Source organism: Monomorium pharaonis, chromosome 10, assembly GCF_013373865.1.
Source record: "Monomorium pharaonis isolate MP-MQ-018 chromosome 10, ASM1337386v2, whole genome shotgun sequence".
NCBI lineage: Eukaryota > Metazoa > Arthropoda > Insecta > Hymenoptera > Formicidae > Monomorium > Monomorium pharaonis.
The window spans coordinates 14272506-14298191 of record NC_050476.1 but is presented as its reverse complement, the minus strand read 5'-3'; the positions used below and the strand labels follow the sequence as shown (position 1 = coordinate 14298191).

The 25686-nt window shown below is 37.6% G+C and overlaps 1 protein-coding gene across 6 annotated transcripts in view; it reads left to right on the top strand.

Moving 5' to 3' along the window:
* Positions 1-25686, top strand: part of LOC105833171 (sodium-coupled monocarboxylate transporter 1) — a 187662-nt gene that overhangs the window by 31676 nt on the left and 130300 nt on the right. For all 6 annotated transcript variants that reach the window (XM_036293373.1, XM_036293368.1, XM_036293369.1 and 3 more), the window contains 3 exons: positions 24153-24367; positions 24448-24499; positions 24713-24780. In XM_036293373.1, the coding sequence (XP_036149266.1) occupies positions 24329-24367; positions 24448-24499; positions 24713-24780 (159 nt within the window). In that variant the 5' untranslated portion in view covers positions 24153-24328. The remainder of the gene's footprint in view (positions 1-24152; positions 24368-24447; positions 24500-24712; positions 24781-25686) is intronic.

Sequence of the window (25686 nt, the reverse complement as noted above, 5' to 3'; positions counted from 1 at the left end):
CACGTGCGCCATTAAATTCTAAATGTTTTATATAATTATGATATATTTTTAAATATAAACAAATCTACCTTTTTAAAAAATTTTTTAAAGCGCTAAATATATACCGTTCGAAAAGTTCTGATTACAATTAAAAAAACAGAAAATATTAAAAAAGAACTTTTTTATTACTTTAGATGTTCTACATAGTACATCTCCTCTAACATTACAATGTTTATTAGCGGTCTTACAATCGTTGGAAACTTGTAACGACCCCGTTCTCTTCATCTGAACAATTGCGCGATAGTTTCAGTTGGTAACAGAGAGAAGAAACAGATCCGGAGACACAACATATGATTTATGGTTATTACAATAAATTTATTCTCCTTTATTTATGTATATACATCGAATAATTAAAAAAATTAAAATGCCGTGTTACGTAGTTACAGTTAGTATATGCAAATTGCCTATCGGCGTGGCCGAAGGTTCCGTACTTGCTTTCACTGTCGTGCGTGTGCTTTATGAACGCGACCTACTGGAGCCGCATTTGGCGGGTGCGTATTGTTTGGCGGACGCGGCGTATAAGCGTTCTTCACGTTGAGCACGGACTGTAACGCAGGGACCCGGTGGGAGTAAAAGTGTTTTTGGACACGATATCTTGCGCACCGTTTATTTGCACACAACTCACTTGCACATCGTTCAGTTGCACACTGCTCACTTGCACACCGTTCAGTTGGACACGAAAAGAAACGAACACATACACACACGCGCACGCGCACACCCACACACGCACACGCACACACACACACACACACACACACACACACACACACACACACACACACACACACACGGGGTGTAAAGAGAGCCTTCGGCCCCTCTCCCGCACCTACTCCGTCCGAGTCGCTAACCCATGTAAACTGTATTAAAAATCTGCAAACACATGTGAATGTGTGTGTGTGTGTCCAATCGTGCAGTGTCCAATAATGTGGTGTCCAATCGTGCTGTGTCCAATCATGCGGTATCCAATCGTACGGTGTCCAATCGTGCGGCGTCCAATAATGCGGTGTCCAATAATGCAGTGTCCAATCGTGCGGTGTCCAATCGTGTGGTGTCCAATAATGCGGTGTCCAATCGTGCAGTGTCTAATAATGTGGTGTCCAATAATGTGGTGTCCAATCGTGCAATGTTCGTGTCCAATCGTGCGGTGTCCAATCGTACCGTGTCCAATCGTGCAGTGTCCAATCGAGCCATGTCCAATTGTGCGTGTCCAATCGAGCCGTATTCAATCGTTACGTGTCCAAACGGGATACTCCCCCGAAGCGCAAGTGAATATTTAAGAGACTTCATATAGACGTAATTTGGTAATTTCCAAGCCGGGGCCGATTTCTCAGACTTTGTCGTCTATCGGAGTCGTAAGGATTCTACTCGATCTCTCATACCGTTTTTTTATATACTTGGGTTAAGCGGTGGCCTGGTCTTAATCTGGGAAGTGGGGTACGTTATCGAGTAAGATTGTTGGTTTTTCCGATTGTTTAAATTTATGAAAAATTCAATAGCGAGTAACAACCTTCAGTCGTTTATACGTCTTGTTTAAACGCGTGCTAGTGCCCTTGCACGGCCTGTTAGTCGCAACGCGGTGACTGCTTCGTGCTTGCCGGTGCAAGTTACTAGCGTAAACTCTCTGGAGCGATTAAAATGGGCGCGATGCATCCTTGTCATTGCGGTCATAGAATAGTGTATTTTTGGGCACCGTTACAAACTATTTGTAAATGCTTTTGACTGAATTTTCTTCAATTCGTGCGTCGTATTGGAAAGATATCTCAATATCTTTTATGTTATCGTAGCTTTCACTTTTCATGTGTAACTTGAGTTTTGGAAAACGAAAAAAGTCACAGAAAGCTAAATCTGGTTATTTTTTTGGGGGGGGGGGGAGGTGGGTATCGAAGTATAGAAAGGAAGGTATAAAAATCAAGGATTTGCTGACCGCGAGGTGAACTCAAAATTTTCACGTTTTCTAATGTATTTTTCCCGTAAAATCCAAATATAAATACTTTTAAAATTATGCTAAGTGTTACGTCCGGCTGACTCCACGATTTCTCTTCTTCAGAGAAACAAATAAGATTACAAAAGAAATTCCGTTTCAACGGTCTCCGATAATTTTTTATGCGTCTAGGATTAGTTCGTTAGAAACGTGACGACAAATATGGATGGACGAAACGACCAAGTTGATAATTTCAATTCTTTTTGAATATCGAGTCAACAAACAATAAATTTTGAAGGTAAAAATACAAAAAACAAACTCGGGATTGAAGCAAAGTTTTACGTTTCCTCACAAAAAAGGGAGCAATAAAGTATCTAAATATTAGCAAAAAATAAATAACCGTTTCCTCCATCTGCAAACCATACCGTAGCACGTCTAGCACGATAAAAAATTATTTATCTTTTAAATCCAAAGGGAAGATGACCTACGCGATAGATCGGATCCCTTCGATAAAATTAAAGGAATGTGGGAGGAAACAGAGAAACTTTCGACAAATGACTCAACGTATGATTGGTCAAAAAGGAAAAACTATTTCTCCAATAAGAAAACTTAGAATTCACCACAAAATCCTGAAAAAGAGTCCTACCAATTAGAATATTTGAACCACCTACATCTGAATTCTTCCCCCCGTAAGACTCTGTATATATAATACCAAATCTTGAAGAGAACCAGTTAGTAAGAGAGTGAGTTAATAGTCAGTTAGTCAGTATTCAGTAATCAGTAATGAGTAATCAGTAATGAGTTAAAACAGTTTTTCACTCGAGTAGTCAGTAATCGGTAACGAGAAAAGGTAGTTAGTAAAAGAAATGGTCATGTAGAATTAGTGCGCGAATAAACGTTAGTGCCGTTCCATCTGGTCAAGAAATCTATTCGATTCCGACAGATTTGTTCGAGAACTAGTAATGAGTAAGTCCCACAATCACAATTTCTTTCTTTTGTTTTTACGTTACACATCTACCCCCTTCCGTTTTAATTCTTTAAAACACGCTTCTATTATTTATAAATAATTCCTTCTTAGAGTTTAATCGTCGAGCTCGCGCACTACTCGACGCTGTCTACTCCGAATACTTGGACTCTTTTTAAAAAATACCTCTACCGGCATCTCACAATCTTGAGAAACCCTTGTATGATCCTCAAGATATCCCTCACAACCTTGAGGAACCCTTGTATGATCCTCAAGATATTCTTACACTTCTCACAATCTTGAGGAACCCCTGCGTGATCCTCAAGACGTCCCCGCTCCTCTTGCTTCTCCTATTTATTCCCCGATTAGTTTCCCAAAACCCGAAGATGTTCCATCCCTATTCTCTCCTGCGCTATTCTTTATCCTCTTACAATTTCAAGCATCCCTATTTTCCCCATGTAACTATTTAGTAAACTTTTCGACTATTTCTTTGCTCCGCGTTTATCGTAACTATAGAACTAAAAAATCTATAGAACAAAAATCTTTTTGTTTCCCTATCTCCGCCCACCACATACTTATATAATATTTGTACAACTATATACATATTTACTATGAGTTTTAAATTCGATTATACCGTTATTACAAAATTGTCAAATCACGACTTCAGCGCCTATTTATATTGTAACCGTGAATCGTGCTTTCAAATTACCAGTGCGGATAGCCGCGGGATTCAGGGTCCGGGCGGTGGACTCAATGAGTAAAGAGACGAGTGTTATGTTCGGTTAATAATGTAATTTATTATACTAGTGAGAATGTCCTATGCTACTATAATACAGTGCCCTATTCTAATATATACAGATGTTGCCTCGAGTGTCGCGAGGTGCGGGCGCGTACGGCCCTCTGATTGGCTGTGGTGCCACACGGCTAGTGCGTCAGTCGGTCGACGCTGTGATTGGCGGTCGCGACCGGTCTCGGAAATCGTGGCGCTCGTGGCAGTACAGTTGCTGCGGTGCGGTGCGAGGCGGCGCTCGTGTCGGCGACGGCGGTGCCGGGATTGGTCCTTCGCTTCGGTCGTGACGGCGCGGTACGGTGCGTCGTTGTTACTGGCTGCGTCGAGCGGTCTCGGCGTCGCGATTGGTTACGGCGGTGCGCGGCTGCGCGGTGCTCGCGATGTTGTAGACGGCGGAGCGCGTGTCTCGGCGGAGTCAGCTGTTTACCGGTATTAGCTGTTCGCGCGGTCAGTGATCATCCCGCGAGGATGATCTTCGTGGTGCCGGTTATCCCCTCACTCTGGGATCCCCAGCGGTGATGCGGGACCACTCACCTCGTGGCCGGGACGAGGAACGTGCTGGTGTGTCGTTGCTCACTTCGCGACTCGGGAGACACTCAATGCGTGTCGACGGGAATTCGAGGTTAGGTTCGCACTCAATCCGTGCTCTAGGAGGCCGGGCTCAATCCACCCGGAGGTGCGATCAGCTCAGTCCGCTGATCGGGAAGATCTGTCTTCTCTCGATCGGTGGAGAGTTTTTATACCCTCCACGGAGTGACGAGAGGGGCAGAAAAGTAAGGAGCGGGGTGCCTACACGAGGTAGAGGGTAACGGCCTCATATGTTTTTACCGGCTTATCCCGGTCGCGGATAACGGCTCGTTACAATATTCTTATAACTTTTTGGGAAATTTAGAATAAATAATTTAGAATAAATATGTTTTTTTTGTTACATAAATTTTATCATTTATTTTAATTAATAACGATCTCCCCTCATCCCGAACAAAGACTGCACCTGGTCCGATCCCGAGTTAAAGCGATTCAATTCGTTGACTCGAAACTTGGACCGACGGACGTACGACTTGAAACTTAGCGGGCCTATCGGCACGTTGACCTATATTTTTGAGTCATAAAAAGTGCGTTCGACCCGAGGCACCTACCCACTCTTAATTTGTGTTCCTACGGGAATTCGACGTGTTTGTTACGTTCTTCCCTGCCTTACCTGTTCTTCTTGAAGTATCTTTCCTACCAAATAAAGAGTTAAAATCCCATAAAGCTGGACGTAACACTAACAATAAGTGAAGGGAAAAAAGTTATTTTAACGTCGATAAGTGCGAGCTTATGGTTGTTGATTTAATTTAATTTTATGTTTTATATTCTGTTACTTGATTACAATTGTTTTAAAAATTAAAAAATTGGACACTGAAATTTACAAAATTAAAGTTTTTTATTCAAAAATTATATTTTGAAAACTTAACTAAAAAGAAGGACCATGATCAGTCTGGCACAATCCTGGCTGAGACAAGAAAATTATATTGGCACGTAGTAGAAGTGGTACGGTATATTGACTTATAATACTTAGCGATTGCAAGAGCTTATTTAACTGTCTGCCATAAATACTTATAGCTATTTACTTTACTAAGGTGATTAATATAAAGTAATTTCTTAAATATCTGTTTTCTAAAATATTACATAGTGTCAAAAACTTTTTGAGATTATTGTTGAGTTAGCTTTAGGATTTAGACTCTAAATGAGGTTTAGACTTAGATTTGCTTATCCATTTCTTGAAACATATATTACAGTAGCATTTGACGTAACAACATGACATTTTCTAAAATCCTACAGATTGTTTTAGACACCCGTGATTACTAGGGCACTTCCTATCGTTACATTCCAACGTTTGTATTATTTTTGTTGTCGACATATTTTTGATAGACCTATATCAAAAAGTTAATTTGTTTCTTGGATGTTCAGGCTCAGAAGATAAAAAGTAATTAAAATATCCGTCCATAAAAATTCCTTCAAAAGTATAATAAAAATAAAAACTAATTTTAAAAATAAAAGTAAAAAATTTCAAAAAGTTAAAAAATAAAACAAAAACAAATATGCACCCATTTCTCTCTACGTTCCCGTTCGTGGTCCTCGATTCGACAGAGAGGGAGTTAATAACTGATTATAGTTATTGATAGGAAATGATAAAAGCACGTTTGTATCAATAAAAATATGTAGCTTGTCAAAGCTTAAATAGCTTTAACTAGCTGCAACTTTTTTTTCTCTTATTTAGCATAATTTTAAGAATTATACTCTAATTCTACGTGAAAAAATACACTAGAAAACATGGAAATTTTGCGTTTCTCTCGAGGTCGGCAAATCGTCGATTTTTCATACTTTCCTTTGTTCTTTTCAAGCTAAAAACTGCGTAACAATTTCAGCTGTATAAGCGGATGCGTTGTTGTGTAACAGAAAGAAGCCTTTTCTATCTACCGTTCTCGTCGGACTCATCGAATTTTGTAGAAAAACCGTTCTTTTACACCCAAATAGTAACGAAAAGTTATAGTAGCGTCCTCGAAAACAAATTTCTTGTGAATCATGCCTTGCGCGTCGAAAAATGTGATGGGCATGGTCTTTGTCTTCAATTCCCTGGTGAAAATGTAAAATCGGAGCGTAAGTTGAATGTAAAGGGAGAGTAAGAGCGTAAGTCGAATGTAAAGGGAGAGTAATAGAAGCGTTAACCTTCTACGAAGCGTAAATTAAAACAATGAAATGTAAAAGAAGTGTTAACACTTCTTTTACGTTTCATTGTTTCAATTTACACTTCGTAGAAGGTTTGTTAACGCTTCTATTACTCTCCCTTTACATTCGACTTACGCTCCAATTTTCCATTTTCACCAGGGTTTCATTATTCGAACTTGTTTTTATTGGCCTTGGCTCAACTATTCGATATTTTGTCATTTCGTAGTAGACTTATAGCAAAAGCATCTTGACTTGTTACTCGTTTACCAAGTTTAATTTTATATTTGATCAAAACTCTTGCTTCATGATAATTTTGATAGTATAAATAATTTAAACGAATTAAAAATTTTTTTACTCAGCACAGAATAATCATAACTGATTTAAAAAGACTACAGCTGAATGTTTTTATTAAACGGTTATTCAGGTGTCCAACAGATTGTGCCACATGTAGGCCAGAAAAAATCAGTCTCGAAGGGATTCCAGTTTGACGCATGCGTTTTTCGTGTTTACATCTTTGACTTTATTGAGCTTTATTCTTGCAATTTATAGTATTTTTAATGGGAAACATTCCCACTTTTCTCTTGTGTGTATACCAAAGGATGTGCACTCTTCTTTATCGAGCTAGGCATGTAAGACAACCACATTGTTTAGTTCCAACTTTATCAACAAGTGTCCGCCATGTGGTCGGTACGTTCTCGCCAAGTTTGGAAAACGCTGACTCGGATTTGCAAATGTGCCTGATATCGAGAGAAGTACCGATGACATAATGTGAAGCAATGAAAATAAAGGCTAGGAGATTGCTGTTTTTTGACAATGTAAAAATGTCTGAGGACCAGCGTAGCTCACTGTTGGAGGTCTTGGTAAAAATGGGCTTTCTTTCTTATTAAGTCAACTATCTTTCAGCAATTCCAGATTTTGATATTATTTATTTACTTGACCGTTTCATATGTTTAATTAAAAACTTTCGCATGGCAATGTGTATAAATCCTGCTGTTGTATTCTTATTTTATCGCTGTATCCAAACGTGATATTGGCATACGGATTATACGTGTGAGTCTCCATCTTGACAATGCTATCGTCAAAGATCGACTCGCCTTCAATGTTCAAGATGTTAGATATCTCAAATATTTCGTGTGACGAATCCCAATGGTTTAAAAAGATCAACGTTTAATGCGGTGAATTTATTTTATCAGACTATCGAATATCTTTAACTGGCGTAAAAATTTTGTTAGACGGCCGAATATTCTTGATTGGTGTAAAAATCATATCTCACACCTGCTCATTCAACACAAGCATCTCACGTTATCGTATTCGTACATACAATTTAACGGTGATATCCTCTTTCCTGCGAAAATCGAGTAATCGACAGTAATATATGGGCAGCCATGGGGCGTTAAAACAAACCCCCTCTCCTCCCTCGTCTGGCGACAGGTGGGGGTATTTAGACGGTGTGACGTCACGGGAAGGGATGGAATGGCGCGTTCTGATTGGCTGACGCGTGGACATTGCTGAATTTTAACAAAGCGTTTTGATTGGCACCCCATGGCTGCCCAGAGCCTTGATTGGCTACCCTGAGTATATTACTAGATTTTAAATAGATAGAAATTTTGGGGCTAGGGACTCCACATGAAACTAGCGGAGGCGAAAAAAGTTGTGAAAGTCAGATTCCGAACGTCTTGTACGGCGGGGGGTGCGGGTTTTTGTAAATGAGATAATAGATCTGTAGGTCAAGAGTACTTTGTAAGAGAGAGAGAGAGACAGAGAGAGAGAGAGAGAGAGAGAGAGAGAGAGAGAGAGAGAGAGAGAGAGAGAGAGAGAGAGAGAGAGAGAGAGAGAGAGACAGAATTAAAAGCCGAATCTATTCATATATAATATTATAATATCTTGGTTCCATCATTCTCAATTATTGACAAAACGATATGATAATCTCGTGCTATAGGCGCCGCGCTAGAAGTTGCGTTATTTCTTTAGTCGCGCCATATTCAGTAACTGCCTTTCCTGCGTATATTTTTATATTAGAACATAAAAACGGATAAAGACGGTCTCGACGACCGCACAGCATCTCGACCGCTGGGATACGGAAACCGAAGGGACTCGAAGACTCATGGGAATCCCCGAGCTTCCACCTGAGCGGGTATAAAAAGCCGCTCCGGTGGGAGCACCGATCACTTCTCGATCCACCGGCATCCGGCACACCGATCCGCCCGATACCGAGAGAAGACCTTTCAAACGACTAGTAGGGTAGAGAGTTCGCCGAGGGTTCTCGGTATCGTTCGACTAAATTCCCATTCCGAGCTAGCAAGCAGAGGGTGAAGGGTTCTTCGCCTGCGCTGAGGGTTCTCGGCCGCTGCTCACTCCATTTTTTAAAAATGGACGGATTATTGAGGTGGAGAGTTCTCCGTCTCTCTCGAAGATTTTCGGGAGTCCGCATACCGTTTCCAACGCCTGTCATAGTCAGCAGACAAAATTCACGGAATCACCCGCCGCACACCGCACTCACCGCGCACTGTCTACTTAAACACGGGCTATCGCCGTCCCACCGCGCCGCGCATCGCGCCAGTCCCGAGTTTGAGCGCCCCGTCGTGCGGCCTACCGCCGTATCGTCTCGCGCCCCTCGAACACCACGGAACACGTCGTGCAATACAAACAGCTGATCAACCAGCCAAAACGCGTGGAAACATAAACGTGTATATAGTATGTACATAATATAAAATAGCTTTAGTATTAAAATATATAGTATTAAAATCGAACTCGATTTCTGTTGCCTCAAAAACCTCTTCCTGCCGTGGCGCCAAAAAAAAAACCAACGAGCTAGTGCGTGCAGAAAACAAGGTTGTTACAATCTTAATTACATAATACCTAACGTATTACACGGTGTAAAGCATAAATGCATATATATAACAAAAGCATCCCACACGGCATGTAACATTGCTGAAATATTGTAACGTTCGGAAATGATATAGAAATATTTCATTGACATTTTAATTATAACTTTTCATCCTAAATATTTCAGAAATGTATTTGCTTTATGTTTTTATAAAATTGCAAATGCAATATTTCTGAAATCCTTTAGAAACATAAAAAAAGGTTGATTTCATATTTGACTGTCTCAGTCGATTTTAGTAGCTCATAATACACTACGCTGAGCTGATCTCACCAAATACACAACATGACCTTGGAGCCGTGAATATTCGGTTTGGCCGTCGACGTGGAAGCATGGCCGGGAAGTCCTTATGATTTTCTGCGCTTGAGATTATCGTAATAAACCCATTTTTCGTTCCCAGTCACAATACGATGCAGAAATCCCTTCCGTCTTTGTCTTACAAGCAGCTGTTCACAAGCAAACGCCGTTCAACATCTTTCGACTTCAACTCGTACGGCACCCAATTTTCTTGCTTCAATCATTCCCATGACTTTTAAGCGTTTTGAAATGGCTTGTTGAGTCACTCCCAATGATCCTGCCAATTCTTCTTGCGTGTTACACGAGTCTTGATCAAGTAATGCCTCTAATTCTGCATCTTCGAAAACCTTCTTTCTTCCACCGCCATGCCGGTCTTCGATGTCAAAATCACCATTCTTGAAGCGTTGAAACCATTCTCGGCACGTTCTTTCACTAATAGCGGCCTCACCATACGTATTTGAGAGCATTCGATGAACCTCAGCCGCAGATTTTTCATATTGAATGAAAAAATTAAAACCTCCCGCAAATGACGGGAATTTGGCTCGTAAGCTGACATTTTCAATCGAGAATAACTTTATGATGCAAACACAAATCGACTAATATTTCGATGGCGTTATGTTTACAAATGCCTAAGCTTATTGTATAATGTCTACAATCTATTTATTTCGACCACCACTTATCGCTACAGCCAACTATTGGAAAACGGCGAAAGCAAAGTTGTACAGCTTATATATTAACCAGAAATGTTAAAAAAAGTATTCGAAAAAAAATATTTGAAAATGTTCGATAGCATACTTAAATTTACCGATAAAACAGGTTCAAATTTTTAAATACTTTATTATTTTTTAACATATTATATTGTTTTATTAAATGTGAATTTTATTGAATAATATTAAATAATAACGAAAGAAAATTAGTTCATTAACTATTTTATTGTAAATATGTTATTCATTAATTTTATAATTAAGAGAAATAGTTATTGTATTATATAATTCTCATACACTAATGGAAAATTTAATTACGTGATTAATTATAAATACGAATACGTAACTTAGGATATTTAACGATAAACAGCAAGATATGAACGCTTTTTAATATGAATCAAATACATGCGCTTTTAAATTACATTCAATATAGATAAAGGAAATTGGTTGAAACGTTGGGCATGAAATTAATTATGCTCGATATTTCTTAAATTTATACTGTATTGATGAACTATATTTCCTTTCCTCTTGTAATACAATTAATAATACTGATGACGTGTGTTCGCAAGCTTGCATTAATCGCAGTGTTCGGCACTAAATTTATGTGTGTCTCGGACGATGGACGACTCCGTACTGCTGGCGTGCCGGCGCTGGATCATGCTTGATGCGCGGCGGTGACGCTAGTTACTAGAGCGCAGTGTCGCTTAGCACGGATGCCCCTTTACTTAATGAGATTAACCAGAAATATTATCAGCTAACAACCGCTATTTACATACAATGTATTTAGTAAATATTTCCGGCTAAAAGCCGCTATATATTTTTATGATATTATTCCAAAAATTATAAATATTTTAATATATTTTTTTGAAATAGTAACCAAAGTATTGGCAAGAATGTCCTTGAGATTATATAGATCACATGTTAATTAGAAGGGATACGTTCTTCTTCTTACGCGCTCCATGAGCGTTCACCGAGCCAGATCTGACGTCAGTTATTAAATAATATTTTTAGTTATAATATCATTTATTATATCATATCATTCTTCTATTCATTCACTCACTCATTCATTCATTCATTGGTTCATTTATTCATTCATTTATTTATTCATTTATCCTTTTTTTAATTTAAGAGAGATTTCAAAAAGAAAATGAAACATATATAGTTGCAACACATCGGTACACTCTATCTCCATGGAACCGCGTAAATGCTATCGACGTCTAATCGACGTCGATTCGATTTACTATTTCTACCTGGGAAAACTGTAGACGCCATCGACATTGATCAATGTCGATCCGACTTATCATTTCTCCCTGAGGAGGATGGGGTCAGACCGATCTCTAAAGTTCTTTAGATCTAAGATCCATTATCACGTCCTCCTTTTTACTTTAGACTTAGGTCTTTAATCCCAGCCTCTTGTCAGAGGCTAGGTATGCTAAATCCCCTGCCAGATTAAATATCTTTTACGAGGGCTGTATGATAAGTACCTGTGTTAGGCAAGAAAACACATTAAAAAAAATTTTTTTTTTATTTATTTCTCAATATAGTCTCCTTTCAGCTCGATACATTTAGTCCAGCGGTATTCTAACTTTTTCAAGCCATCCAAAAAATATGATTTGTTGAACTCCGCAAAATAGGCCTCTGTTGCGGCGATGACTTCTTCGTTTGACGTGAATCGCTTTCCGCCAAGCCATTTTTTCATGTTTGGAAACAAAAAGAAATCGCATGGGGCCAAATCTGGAGAATAGGGTGGATGAGGCAGCAATTCGTAGCGTAATTCGATCAGTTTTGCTATGGCGATTGCGGATGAGTGAGCTGGTGCATTGTCATGGTGAAAAAGGACTTTTTTCTTTGCCAAATGGGGCCGTTTTCTCATCAATTCAGCATCGAATCGGTCTAATAAATCAGCATAGTACTGCCCCGTGATTGTCCTTCCATTCTCCAAATAGTCGGTAAAAATGATGCCTTGAGAATCCCCAAAAACGGTGGCCATGACTTTTTGCGGCCGATGAAACCGTTTTCGCGTTCCTTGGAGCAGTTTCGCCGGATGAAGTCCACTGTTTTGACTGTTCTTTCATTTCTAGCTTGTAATGATGGATCGATGTTTCGTCAACAGTGTTGTGAGTATGATGCACTCACACAAGAAATGTCGCAAGCGATATAAGGTGTCAAATGACTACATGCCGGGCGTCGCACCGGGCAATGCACCCGATTGCTTAATAAACAACACCCAAAATCTCCTGATTTTGGGGTGGAATCTGCATAGCTAGCAATTGCTGGCTAAGCAAGAACATTGACCAAAGGCCAGTGATCGAGAAGTACCCTCCCCGGTTATACACCAAAAATCGGTGTATATAAACACCGAGGTACAGACAACGAGCGGGCTTTGCTACACATTATACAGCGACGAACGTATGTCGCTCATTCTTTTATATTTGTCACGGGTATTAACGAATTAAGTCAGTGTAACTCAGTGTAATCAAGATAGGAAATATATACACATTGTTATACGACATTCGGCTACAATCTCTCAAGAAACCTGACCCGAGGAGTATCGACGGACGATCCCAAATACCTGTGACCCTTTATCCCAATAAGAGCCACAACAACAGTCACGAAACGCCATAGAAACTCTTTTGGATTGCGCTTAAACATGTCCAAACAGTGCTCCAAAGTTGTCATGCGATTCCGTTTTTGCTCCACTGTTAGCAAACGCGGCACCCATCTCGCCGATAGCTTTCTCATGCCCAATTTTTTGTGTAGGATATTTTGTATGCGTTCAATTGAGATATGTACAATGTCAGCAATCTCTCTGATATTCACTCGACAATCTGCTAAATCATGGATTTTGTTAACCATATCCTCCATAGTCACTTCAATCGGACGGCCTGGGCGCTCTTCATCAAAAACGGACGTTCGGCCACGCTTGAATTCAATAAACCAATATCTGATGGTAGTCATCGAAGGTGCATCCTTATAAACGGCATGCAACTTCACTTCGATTTTTTCACACGTCTTCCCATCCGAAAAAAGAAATCGAATCACTGGTCGATATTGCTTTTTCTCCGTGGTTGTAAACAAACACGAACTTGACGACTTTCAACAGCTATCAAAACAAAACTACTCGATAAATCTGTCTGAAATTTTGACAGTCATCGTTTTGAAGATGGGGTTAAACGATGGAATAAACAATTTGCGTCAGTGGTGCCATCAGTCGGTAAACACGGGTACTTATCATACAGCCCACGTACAAGCCAAAGCGGGATAGTGGCAAAGGATATGCACACTGTCCTCTTCGACTTGTTCGCAAAGGCGACATATACTGCTGCCTGCTATTTTCAGCTTGAGCAGTTGGGCCTTTAGAGTCACGTGTCCCGTAAGGAGTTCTATCGTGGTCCCAAAACCGCTGTCTACTCATTGCTGTTAGTTCTAATGCTCGTTCACGTCAGTGAACCTAGCACCCCCACCACTAAAAAAAAATTCGGACCTACCCTATAATTTTCTGCTAATTATTTGCTAATTTTCTGCCCTAGTTCCGAATTTTTTGCTTCTACTCGTTTGCAGGAAATTAAGATCAAAAGTGGGGGTGCTAGCTTTACGTAATGCTAGCACCCTCACTAATACAAAAAAAATTTTTTTTTTAATCAAATATACCAGAATTTTCTGCTCATTTTAGGCTTTAAGAAACTGTAAACAAATATCAAAAATATCGAACAATTATCCAAGTACCGGTACTCAAAAACAATATACCGCAACATTATATCGAAAAATAGTTAAAAACAACAAGCTACCAGGACAATACCATAACAGGACAATTTTAAAACTATTTCTTGAAATATTTAATTTGCAAAATAAACTTAAAAAATCTAAAATTCACAAAAACACAAGAGTAAAATACCATTACAAAATTATTTGCTGCGTCGACTGTGGTGTCAAATTGTTTCCCTATTTTTCTGCTCCTAAAATACCAAGTCTCGAATTTTTTGCTCAATATATAACTTGTGCAACTTAATTGTTATTCCGCGCGTGCAGGAGTAAACTACCTTAAAAAAATTATTTGCTGCGTCGACTGTGGTGTCAAAATGTTCCCCTATTTTTCTGCTCTTAAAATACCAAGTCTCGAATTTTTTGTTCAATATATAACTTGCACAATCTTATTGTTATTCCGCGCGTGCAAGAGTAAACTACCTTAAAATAATTATTTGCTGCGTCGACTGAGGTATCAAAATGTTCCTTTATTTATCTGCTTTTAAAATATCAAGTCCTGACTTTTTTGCTCAACATTCAACTTGTGTAACTCAATTGTTAAGGTGGGGGTGCTAACGTCATGCTGTGTTGTATATCGCTCTCATGATGGAGAGTTCTAGAGGGCCGTTTCCAGCGCCTCTATTGGTGTGGTTCTCACTGCCAGGTAGTTTTCCTATAGGCTTTTCAGCGGGAGCGGTGCATTTGCACACGGTTCAAATGGACATGATGCATTTGCACACGATGCTTTTGGGCACGATATTTTGCGCAACGTTCATTTGCACACCGTTTATGTGCATACCGTTCAGTTGCCCACCGTTCATTTGTACACCGTTCACTTGGGCACAGTAAGAAATAACTATGCCAAGGGCACCCTACCGACGGGATGGGTGCGGGAGAGGGACCGAAGGCCGAAGGCCACCCCTCGTGTGAGTGTGTGTGTGTGTGTGTGTGTGTGTGTGTGTGTGTGTGTGTGTGTGTGTGTGCGTGCGCGCGCGCGCGCGCGCGTTTAATTGAACGGTGTGCAAGTAAGCGGTGTGCAACTGAACGGTATGCAAATGAATGGTATCCAAAAATACCGTGTCCAAATAAATGGTGTGCAAGTGAATGGTGCGCAAGATATCGTGTCCAAAAATACAGTGTGCAAATGCACCGTATCGATTTAAACCGTGTCCAAGTGAGTGTCACCCTTTTCAGCAGGTTCCTCGCCTACACCTTTTTCACTCTTGGCTACCATACGACAGCGGCATAGGTGATTCTCGGTAGTAATACCGCTTTATATAGCCACAAAGTAGTCGCGGGTCTAAGGCCCCAGGACTTACTCATGCTTCTTCTACATGCTCACATGGACGTATAAAATTTCTTTCTCTTTTTTAAGAAATTTTGTTTCCAACTTAACTTGGAGTCGATTAAGACTCCATGGTGTTTAATCATACTTACGTACTTTAGCTCCTTTTTCCTTTAGAACCTTAGCGGTTCTATCGATTCATGCTTGTATTTTCTGGTGAAGATTACTACATTGATTTTAAGAGGATTCACTTTCAGACCCTTGTCTTCACACCATGTTTCTATAATTCTCAGGGCTTTTTGCATGCGCTTTCTGAGATACGTTAGGAAGTTTCCTTTGATCACCACGGCCACGTTGTCCACGTAGCCGTAGACCAGAAAACCCTCCTTTTTGAGTGACTTCAGGAGTCCGTTCACCACCACACGTTCAGGCACCACAGAGTAGGCGACAAAACGCCACCCTGCGGACAGCCCTCGGTTGATCGGTCCTCCAAAGTTTTGTCTCTATGGCTGACGGTCAGGTTCCTGGTCATCAGCATATATTTTGTCTACTTCACGATTGCCGCCGGTATTCCTTGGCTAATCATGGTTTCTTATAGTTTTATTCAAGGTGCTATTGAAAGCCCCTTCGATGACCATAAAGCATTCTAGAGCGTATCTTCCGATTGGTCGACCGCCAATTGGCTTCCTATGCCACACGCTAGGTGGTGTAGGACGGTCGTTGTGGACCTCCCCTGTAAGCGTACTGCGAGGCTGCCAAAGGTTTTCGCAGTAGGGGAGCACTCTTCATGTATATATCAATTAATCTTTCTAGGGTCTTTAGAAGAAAGGAGGTGCGGTGTACAAATTTTGCGTGTCCAATTGCACGGTGTACATTTTTATTGTGTCCAAATTGTAATTTGTCTAGAATTTATTTTTTCTGTGTACAAATTGCTGTGTCCAAAATTCCTGTGTCAAAATGAACCGTGTTCATTTGAAACGTGTACATTATTTTGTGTTCATTTGCACCGTGTCCATTTGCACTGTGTCCAATTGTACTGTGTCGAAATGAACCACTCCCGACGAAGGCCCCCCTTGCACCGTGTGTGTGTATGTAAAGCATTCACTGCACTACATGGGTTTGCGACTTAAATGGTGTGTAATTGAACAGTGTGCGATTGAACGGTGTGCAACTGAACGGTGTGCAATTGAACGGTGCGCAATCGAACGATGCACAATCAAACGGTGTCCAATCGAATTGAGTCTAATCGAACGGTGCCCAATCGAGCTATGTCCAATCAAACTGTGTCCAATCGCACGGTGTCCAATGGAACTGTATCCAATCGAACCGTGTCCAATCGAACAATGTCCAATCGAGCGGTGTCCAATCGAACGGTGTCCAATCGAACTGTGTCTAAACGAACTGTGCGCAATTGAGCGGTGCGCAATTGAACGGTGTGCAATATTTCGTGTCTAATAGCACGGTGGGGAATTGCAACGTGTCCAATTGTACTGTGCGCAAATGGAGGCCACTCTCTCCGAATCCTAGGAAATTACTTTTCATAAAGTCGTTCAGAGTCTCCTCCAACGATTTTGTATAGGTTTAAGCAGCTCCAGCCGGTAGCCTTTTTTGTATTAAGGATTTTATGTAGTTTGGCCGCCTCCGGCGTGCTTTCCACACTTTCACAGAAGCTCCTCCAATTGATCGTTTTTGCTTTCGCAATTTCTGTTTTATAGATTCATTGGGATTCTTTGTATGAGTCCCACGCTTCTATGTTTTTAACCCTTTTGGCTTTATTGAAGAGTCGCCTAGTTTTTGCTTTGAGCTTGTTGAGCTTTGCGCTCCACTATGGAGTCTGGGCTTTGGTCCTCTTTTGCTTAGATTTGCAATTGAGTTCGAAGGAGCCCCTTATAAAGAACGCCTCGAAATTCAACTCTTCTATACATTCTATAAAACCTTTTTGGGGTCTTTTGGAGACGTTCCTTTAGGCTCTGAAGGTATCCCAATTTGTGTGCTTGGGATTTCTGACCCAGATTATTTTGGTGTCAATTGTTCCTAGGGTGTAATGGATCTGTCTGTGATCTGAAAGCTCACTTGAGACTCTCCAGTCTCTCATCAAATATATCAGCCCCCTGAACCTTATTGTGATGTCGATTACTTCCTGTCTTCTTGAGTCTATAAAGATAGGTTCTTTGCCCCTGTTCAGGATATATAGTCCGCTATCTGTTACAAATTCGAGAAGGCTTTCATTTCTTGAATTGTTATCTGTGCTGCTCCACACCAAATGGGGATTTAATGGGGTGGGAATTAGCATCGCAAGGGAGTATCTCGTTTGAACACATAACGATTGGACACGGCTCGATTGGACACGCACGATTGGACATGACACGATTAGACACCGCACGATTGGACATCGCATTATTAGACACTGCATTATTGGACACCGCACGATTGGACACCGCACGATTGGGGATACACACACACACACACACACACATTCACATGTGTTTGTAGATTTCCAATACAATTTACATGGGTTAGTGACTTGGACGGAGTGGGTACGGGAAGGGGGGCCAAAGGCCGCCTTTACACCTCCGTGTGTGCGCGCGCGAACCATTCTCTGCACCACATGGGGTTGCGACTTTCCACGTAAAACGAGATGCTCGTAAAAATACGTATATAGACGTTTGAATCGTACGGTGCGGTGTTTAATCGTACGATGTCCAATAATGCGGTGTTCAATCGTGCGGTATCTATTAATGCGGTGTCCAATAATGTGGTGTTCAGCTCCCCTCAGTCCCGTCTTCAGCATTTGTTTTTTTATAGCGTGACCTAGCGGCTCCGTTCTATCCAACTCGGGTCTTGGTGACAGATTCCGTATCCTGCTTTTCAGAGCTTTTGCTACTTAACGTAGCTAACCCTTCGAGCGCTTTATTGTAAGTTTTTTTAGTTTTATTTTCGGTTTTTATTTTGGTTCCATGAGTACCGCGGTAAAGCCTTCTCACGCGGGTAGAGCCGCGATTGCCCGGGGCTTGGCTTTTTATTCCTGAAAGTCGCCCGGTATTCTAGAGGCACCGTTATCGACGCAGCTCCCTCTACGCCATGCAGCTTTCGGCATGATTGCTTACACCTTGGTTTGCGGGGTTCCTCTTAGCTGACTGCTCCCAGGTACACTCCCGAGCGGGGGGGTGTTTTCGGTGCAGTCATTGCCCCTCTACTATTAAAATGTACTCGTAATATGAAACTGAGCTGTTCGAAAGGCTCAATAAACTCTTATGAAAAAATTTTGTCTAGTACACAAGCGCGCTCTTATTTATGTACGTCTTAAAATCAGGAACTACGTAGCCAAAATTCAATATGGCGTCAGTTCACACGATCTTAACTGCAACATGGATTGTTGAGTCTGACCGAATGCAGTGCAGCACACTAAAGCACGTTTAAGCGCGTTTTAGTGCATTTCTTACTTAACAACGTTTAATTGCGTAGTGGCATACAGATGTGTTTTGCCGGGTCTGGCCGAGTGCATTGAAGCAGCATATATCTGAACATATTTCCAACATGCTATTTCCAGTTGTACAGTAATGTAAGGCCTGAACTTATGTAAAGCCTAAATACCATATGCTTCTTCAATACACTTGGCCAGATCCGGCAAACCACGACCAAACACGACCAATACGCCATTACCTAATTAAACGTTGTACATACATATATGTATGTATTACAGTTTAAAATAAGAAAGAATTTAAAGTTTTATTATAAAATAAACATGAAAATTTTATTATAAAAAAGGACAAAAAATATACATTTTTATCATAGATACCGTACTACATTCTTACCGACAGATTGCTATTTAGTTACAGGGATATAATCCAGTCGACGCTGGATAACTAGACAAAAAATAACATGGGAGTTTGATGATCCTGATTCGACGGTATATTTAACTATCAACATGCCAAATATTCCGGTAACTCTGCGTTATATGTTGCTAGCACTGACAATTCAGCGCGAGCAGTAAGACGGTTGGAGTTGCTTCTGCGCGAACCGGTTAAAAATTCGTCTACTTCAAGCGGCGTCTCTCACACATACATATGAAATTTTCAGACAAAATTTTTTTTATACCAAAAGGTTCTAGCTTATTTTTGAAAACACATTATTATTTTTTCCTGTAATGACAACTCTGTTTACTAGTTATTTTGTATGTATAGAGTTTTTAAAACTTACAAAGTGCTGTAGATAAAAGTTTCGAGATAAGTGCAGGAAAGGACTCACACAGCAGTGTAATATTTCAGCGATATTGCAAGAAAATTACAATATTGCAGTTATACTACGTGATAATATATCGGTAATATTACAGAAATATTGCTAAAATATAAAAATGTCCGCGAAAATTTATCGCTGAAATGCAATATTATGGAAATATTACGATAATATTACTGCCATTTTTCTAATATTTCAATAATATTTTTGCAATAAAAAATATGTATTTCAGGTACATGTTTTATCTAGCATTTGCATCCACATTACAAAAATATTTCACCGTAATGGTGCACTACACATATCGCGACCATCCAAACCATAATTATACTCTATTTGTCGCATTGCATAATATCTATAATCAGAAAAACGGTCACCCATCCAAGCGAGCCGCTTTTGACGTTGCTTGATTTCGAAGATCGTACGCAACGTAACATTTCGTGATGATCCCTAAACACTTGATGTTTATGAATACATATTTGTTATAGATCAGTTTAATAGATGTTAAATTAAATAAAAATTTTATGAAATCAATAAAGAATAAGATTGTCCGAAAATCAAAGAGTAAAAAATCACAGGAGGGAACATATCAATAGTGGGGGTACGATTTACTTGAGACGGATGTGCTGTATAATAATCGAACCATCTTAAGCATTAACTTTTGTGAAATGCGTATCAGCATGTTTTTTATAATGTGCTTTCATATGTTGTATGCGTGTGTATGTATGTGTGCATGTATGTGTGCATGAATGTGCGGCCATCTTGAAGATCAACTATATACATAGATTTGTTGCCCTCTCTGAAACCAAATGGAATCTCCTGTGATTTTTTACTCTTTGTCGAAAATAATAGTGTTTAATTGATAAAAGAGATGACTCCAGCATCTCTTTAACACACAACGTGTTAGAAAGGACATAGGGAGATAAACATATAGAAACTGCCCCTGCACATAACAAGTATAAATTGGTACCATATATTGATATACTATACCCTGATAACACAGAAAAGTTTCTGCAATGTTGCAGAGACATAACACTGAAATGTTGAAACTATTACAGTTACGTTACATTATGCCTCTGCAATGTTTCTGTAAGGTTGCAGCAATGTCAAAATGTCCGCTTTGGTTCGCAAGAACGTTTCTGAAATATTACGGGAATATGACTATCCCAGGTAGTAAAAGTCGCCGTTATTTTGACGTTTTAGAAAATATTTTGGGTACATGTCCTATATATGCAGCACATCCATTGTGAAAAATATTGAAATAACATGGATTGTATTTGGTCCGTGCGCATGTGCAGTGTGCGCATTTGGTCTGTGTCCGTTTGTTACTGTGTCCGTTTATTACTGTGTCCGTTTATTACTGTGTCCGTTTATTACTGTGTCCGTTTATTACTGTGTTCGTTTGTTACTGTGTCCGTTTCACTCAGCCTGCTCTTCGCGATAATCCATGAACACTTGATGCTCATGAATACATATTTGTTATAGGTCAGTTCAATAAATATCAAAAACATGAAACGTATAGTTAAATAATATTAATAAATAAACATACATATGTATGTATAAATGTAAATGTACAGTTTTTTACTGATTTTTACATATGCGAATAACGTGTGGAATAACTTATAAAAATATGTTTTTGTTCTGTTCTTTTGATAAAACTAAATTACATCTCAGACAGCACACAATATTTATAAAATATTTACAAAATATTTATAATATTTATTTGAATATTTTACAAATATTTATCCAAATATTTTATAAATATTTTTGTGGTCTTAGATTTGACAGATCATAAAGATTTATTATAAATATTATGAAATATTTATGAAATATTTATAAAATATTTATGAAATATTTCTAAGTATTTACAAAATATTACTTGTACAAATCTTTATTTTTTATTTACCATAAATAAATTATATATAATTATATATTTATTTACCATAAACACACCTATAACCCATATGCATATACATGAGGAAGCCATGACATGAGGCGTAACTTGCATAATGCTCTTTGGCGCTGTACCCGCGTTGCCAAGAATGTGCGCCAAAAATATCATATGAAAGGTTTCAGAAATTTTGTATTTATAATATTACAAAATACTACCTTGCAGGTACATTTTAAATGTAAAGTTTCAATCAAGATGATTGCAGAAATGTTGCAAATGTAATGTTAAAAAAAAGGTAGTCTTAGAAATATTACAAATGTGATGATACACAATTGAAACATTGAAACGTCTCTGCAACATAACTGAAACTCTTTGTGCTATCAGGGTAGATTGATGTGACTAAAAAATTCTACAAATATCAACCTTAAAATTGCATTTTTTAGGAGTTATAGATGGATAAAGTAAAATAAAAAAGAGGTTTTTCTCGAAAACGGCTGAACCAATTTTGATAAAAAAAAAATTATAATCATTACTAACGAGGGACCGTTTTTAGGTGTAAATCTCTGATTTGAATGAACTTGAAATATGTTGTAAAGCAGCTAAAAATAAAAGACACGTATTTTTTTTAAGTGCCAAAACGTACGATGAAACACCCGTTAAAAGAAAACGGTTTTTCTCTTTCGGGGCGAATATTGACGAAACAATAAAGGATTTTTTTAAATTTCAAGTAGAAATTAAATAACTCTAGAAGTACTATAGAACAATGGAAAACATTTTTTGTCTATTAAAGTTTTAATTTTTTTAAACCACTTAACACTTTGTTATTTAATTATGACTAAATCGAAGGTTATTTTACTACAAATTTAGCCATGTATAATAAAGTTATGCTATGTAAAACTATTTTTGAGAATTAATTATAACCTCTCTACAGATACGTTAAGAGGCATTAAATTTCCAATAATCGATATCGCATTAAACGCTTTCTAAAAAAAATTTAAAAATGTTTTCAAAAACAATTTTTTTTCGACCATACTATGTTACACACACACACACACAATGTTGGAAAATTATTTTACCTATAATTTTAAATTATATAATTTAATTTTGTGATTTTTAATTTTTTATACATATTAATAATTTATTCAACATAAGGAAGTTGAAAAACGCTTATTTTTTTATACGTTTTCAAAACAAAAACTTATATTTATTCTTTATTACTGAAAGATGAACAGAACGTGTTGCGTGAAGATTCGAGCACATAGCAAGCACGGAAAGTGTATCTGTAAAGTGGTTATAATTAATTCTCGAAAATGGTTTTCCGTAGCATAACTTTATTATACATGTCTGAATTTGTAATAAAATAAGTTTTGATTTGGTTATAAATAAATTTTAAAATTTTGAAAAAAAAATGTTACGTGGTGGGATTATTTTGAAAAACTAAAATAAAACTTTTTTTTATTGTTTTATAATAGTATTTCTGGAATTATTTAACTTTTACTTGACAATTTTTTTTATCTTTTATAGTTTCATCGATATTCATCCTGAAAGAGAAAAACCGATTATTTTAAAACGGGGGTGTTTAGGTTTACTCCCTAATAAACGTGCGATTGCGCACTTTTAAAAAAATACGTGTCTTTTGTTTTTAACTGCTCTACAACATATTTCAAGTTCATAGATTTACACCTAAAAACGTTTCCTTATAAGATTTTTTTTTAATTTTTTAAAATTCTGACAAAAAATATAGACAAAAAACTTTTCAACTTTAAAAAAAATTTTTTAGGTTATGTTTTAGAAATACACCTTCAAATTTTTCAAAAAACCTTGAAATGTTTTCAATATATTTTTTTTTCCAAATTTTTGATGGAAGGACTTTACGGCGAAAAATGATGAAAATCTGCGCGGCGCAGCATCACGCCTTCGCAGCACACTCGCTCCAGCCGCATACATCGAATGTAACCTAGTTTTTGTCGGATTTTTTAATTATTTTATGACCACAAAGTTAATGAAAATTTAGATTTTATTTTTATTTGTATTGTATATTTATTTTTCCTTATCGGAATGCTTTTTAAAAAAATGTCCTCCCACACTTTTGATAAAATGGGCATTTTTGAAATGAGTCTTTTTGCATTTCGGGCAAAAACGGATATTCGAAAATAAAGAGAAACTGTTAATTTCAATGAAGCTGAAATTGTAAATATATTTTTTATAATTTTTATTTTAACTTTTACTTTCTTAAAGTGTGTTGCAATCAGCATATCTCGAGTTTGTTGCTGTCGTTCTAGGCATTCTTAAAAAAAAATTCTAATAGTACGAACGAGTGAACAAATTAGATTAATTAAAGAAAATTAGATTTCTCTAAACGAGTATATAACATATATAACATATATTTTTTTCATCAAAATTGATTCAGCCGTTTTAGAGAAAAATCACTTTTTTGATTTTACTTTTCCCCTCCATAATTCCTAAAAAATGCAATTTTAAGATTGAAATTTTTAAGATTTTTTAGTCACATAGATGTTAATTAATGGTACCAATTTAGACTTGTTGCGTGCGGGGGCAGTTTTTACATGATTATCCTCCTATACCTTTTAACATAAAATTTTATACACATTTTAACACAAATACAAAATTTTTTTGTTGGGTTTGGAAAATAAATTTTCTGTTTACATTTGTTTAAATAATTTGTAACAGGTATCTCGTTATTGGGTACACCGACGGAAATTTACGTACATGGAACAAGTTACCTATTCATCTGTTGTGCGATCGTCTTTGTCAGTATTGTCACGCATTTTGTGTATTTGCCAGTTTTTCATGAGCTCAAACTCACTAGCACTTATGAATACCTCGAAAAGCGTTTCGATAAAAGAATGAGATTATTAGGGTCAGTCCTCTTTGCTATCGGTATCGTGAGTAAATTCAGAAAATCATATTTGTATAAATTTTTTTTGTATATCTCATATAATATAAATATACAATGTTTTTTTAGATAACTTGGCTTCCAATTGTCATCTATGTACCCGCATTGGCCTTTAATCAAGGTATTTATTTTTCAAACAAAAGTTTAATGAAAATTTTATAAAAAATTAATTTTATAATTTCTAAAGTTTTCTCTGTAAAATATTTACTTTTAATTAATTATGCGCTCCCGCACATGAACAATTTTAATTTTTTTGGTAATATTATGCAATTATGAATAAATCACAACTTGATATTATTTTTTTAAAAATTATTTTAAATTATTTTATTTTCAGTCACTGGAGTAAACGTACATATAGTTACACCTTTCGTGTGCATCGTTTGCATATTCTACACTTGTGTGGTAAGATAATTGATTTAAAAAGTATGTAAAAAAAAAATGAATAAAAACTCTATAAGAAAACAGTACAAACACAGATAATAACGGAATTGCAATTAAAAAATATTCAATATTCAAACTAAAACAAAATAAGTAGTTGCGCATATTTTTCCTATTTTTATTATTCTAATAAAAAAGATATTTAATTTTAACCCTCAAACTCTTTAACGCTCAAATGCACAAGATTTTTCTATAAACTTTGACGGTGTAGACTTTGTATAAAACGGACAAACTTTTTCCATAAGTACTTATCCAGAAGTACTTTTCTAGGATGTTTCAAGTGTGTTTTTTTGAATGTCGTCGAGAAAAATTGAAAAAGAAGTCAAGAACATCAAGTTTTTGAGATTTATTTTAAAAAAATCACTATTCTTTTGGTGTAAAATATTTTTTTTTTTAGTGGATTTTCTTTATCGTAACGGGTTTGAATTGGGAACTGCATAAAGCGTGCACTTTTTAGTTGTACTTGAAGACTATGCAGCGCAAAATTTTTTTAACATGGCGAATTTAATATGGCTGCTTAAATGTCAGAAATTTAAAAAATTCCAATTTTTTACAATTTTTTCTATTCAAATAATCGTAATTCGTTTTATACTAATGCACATAAATCACTCAGAAACGTTTGACCATATTAGTTCGCACCATAAAAAGTGAAATCCAATATAACACTTTTAATATGGTGGCTAGGATTGACGGAAACATCGAAAAAATTAGTATAATTCGTAGTTTTTTCTATATTTTCATGTACTAATGTGACTTAAGAGTACAAAAGTAACTATCTACACTGTGTGCGAGTATGTGTGTACGTATCCAATTCAGGAAATAATTATAAATGAAAACTGATATCATTACTGACTTCTAAATCGTTTTTTG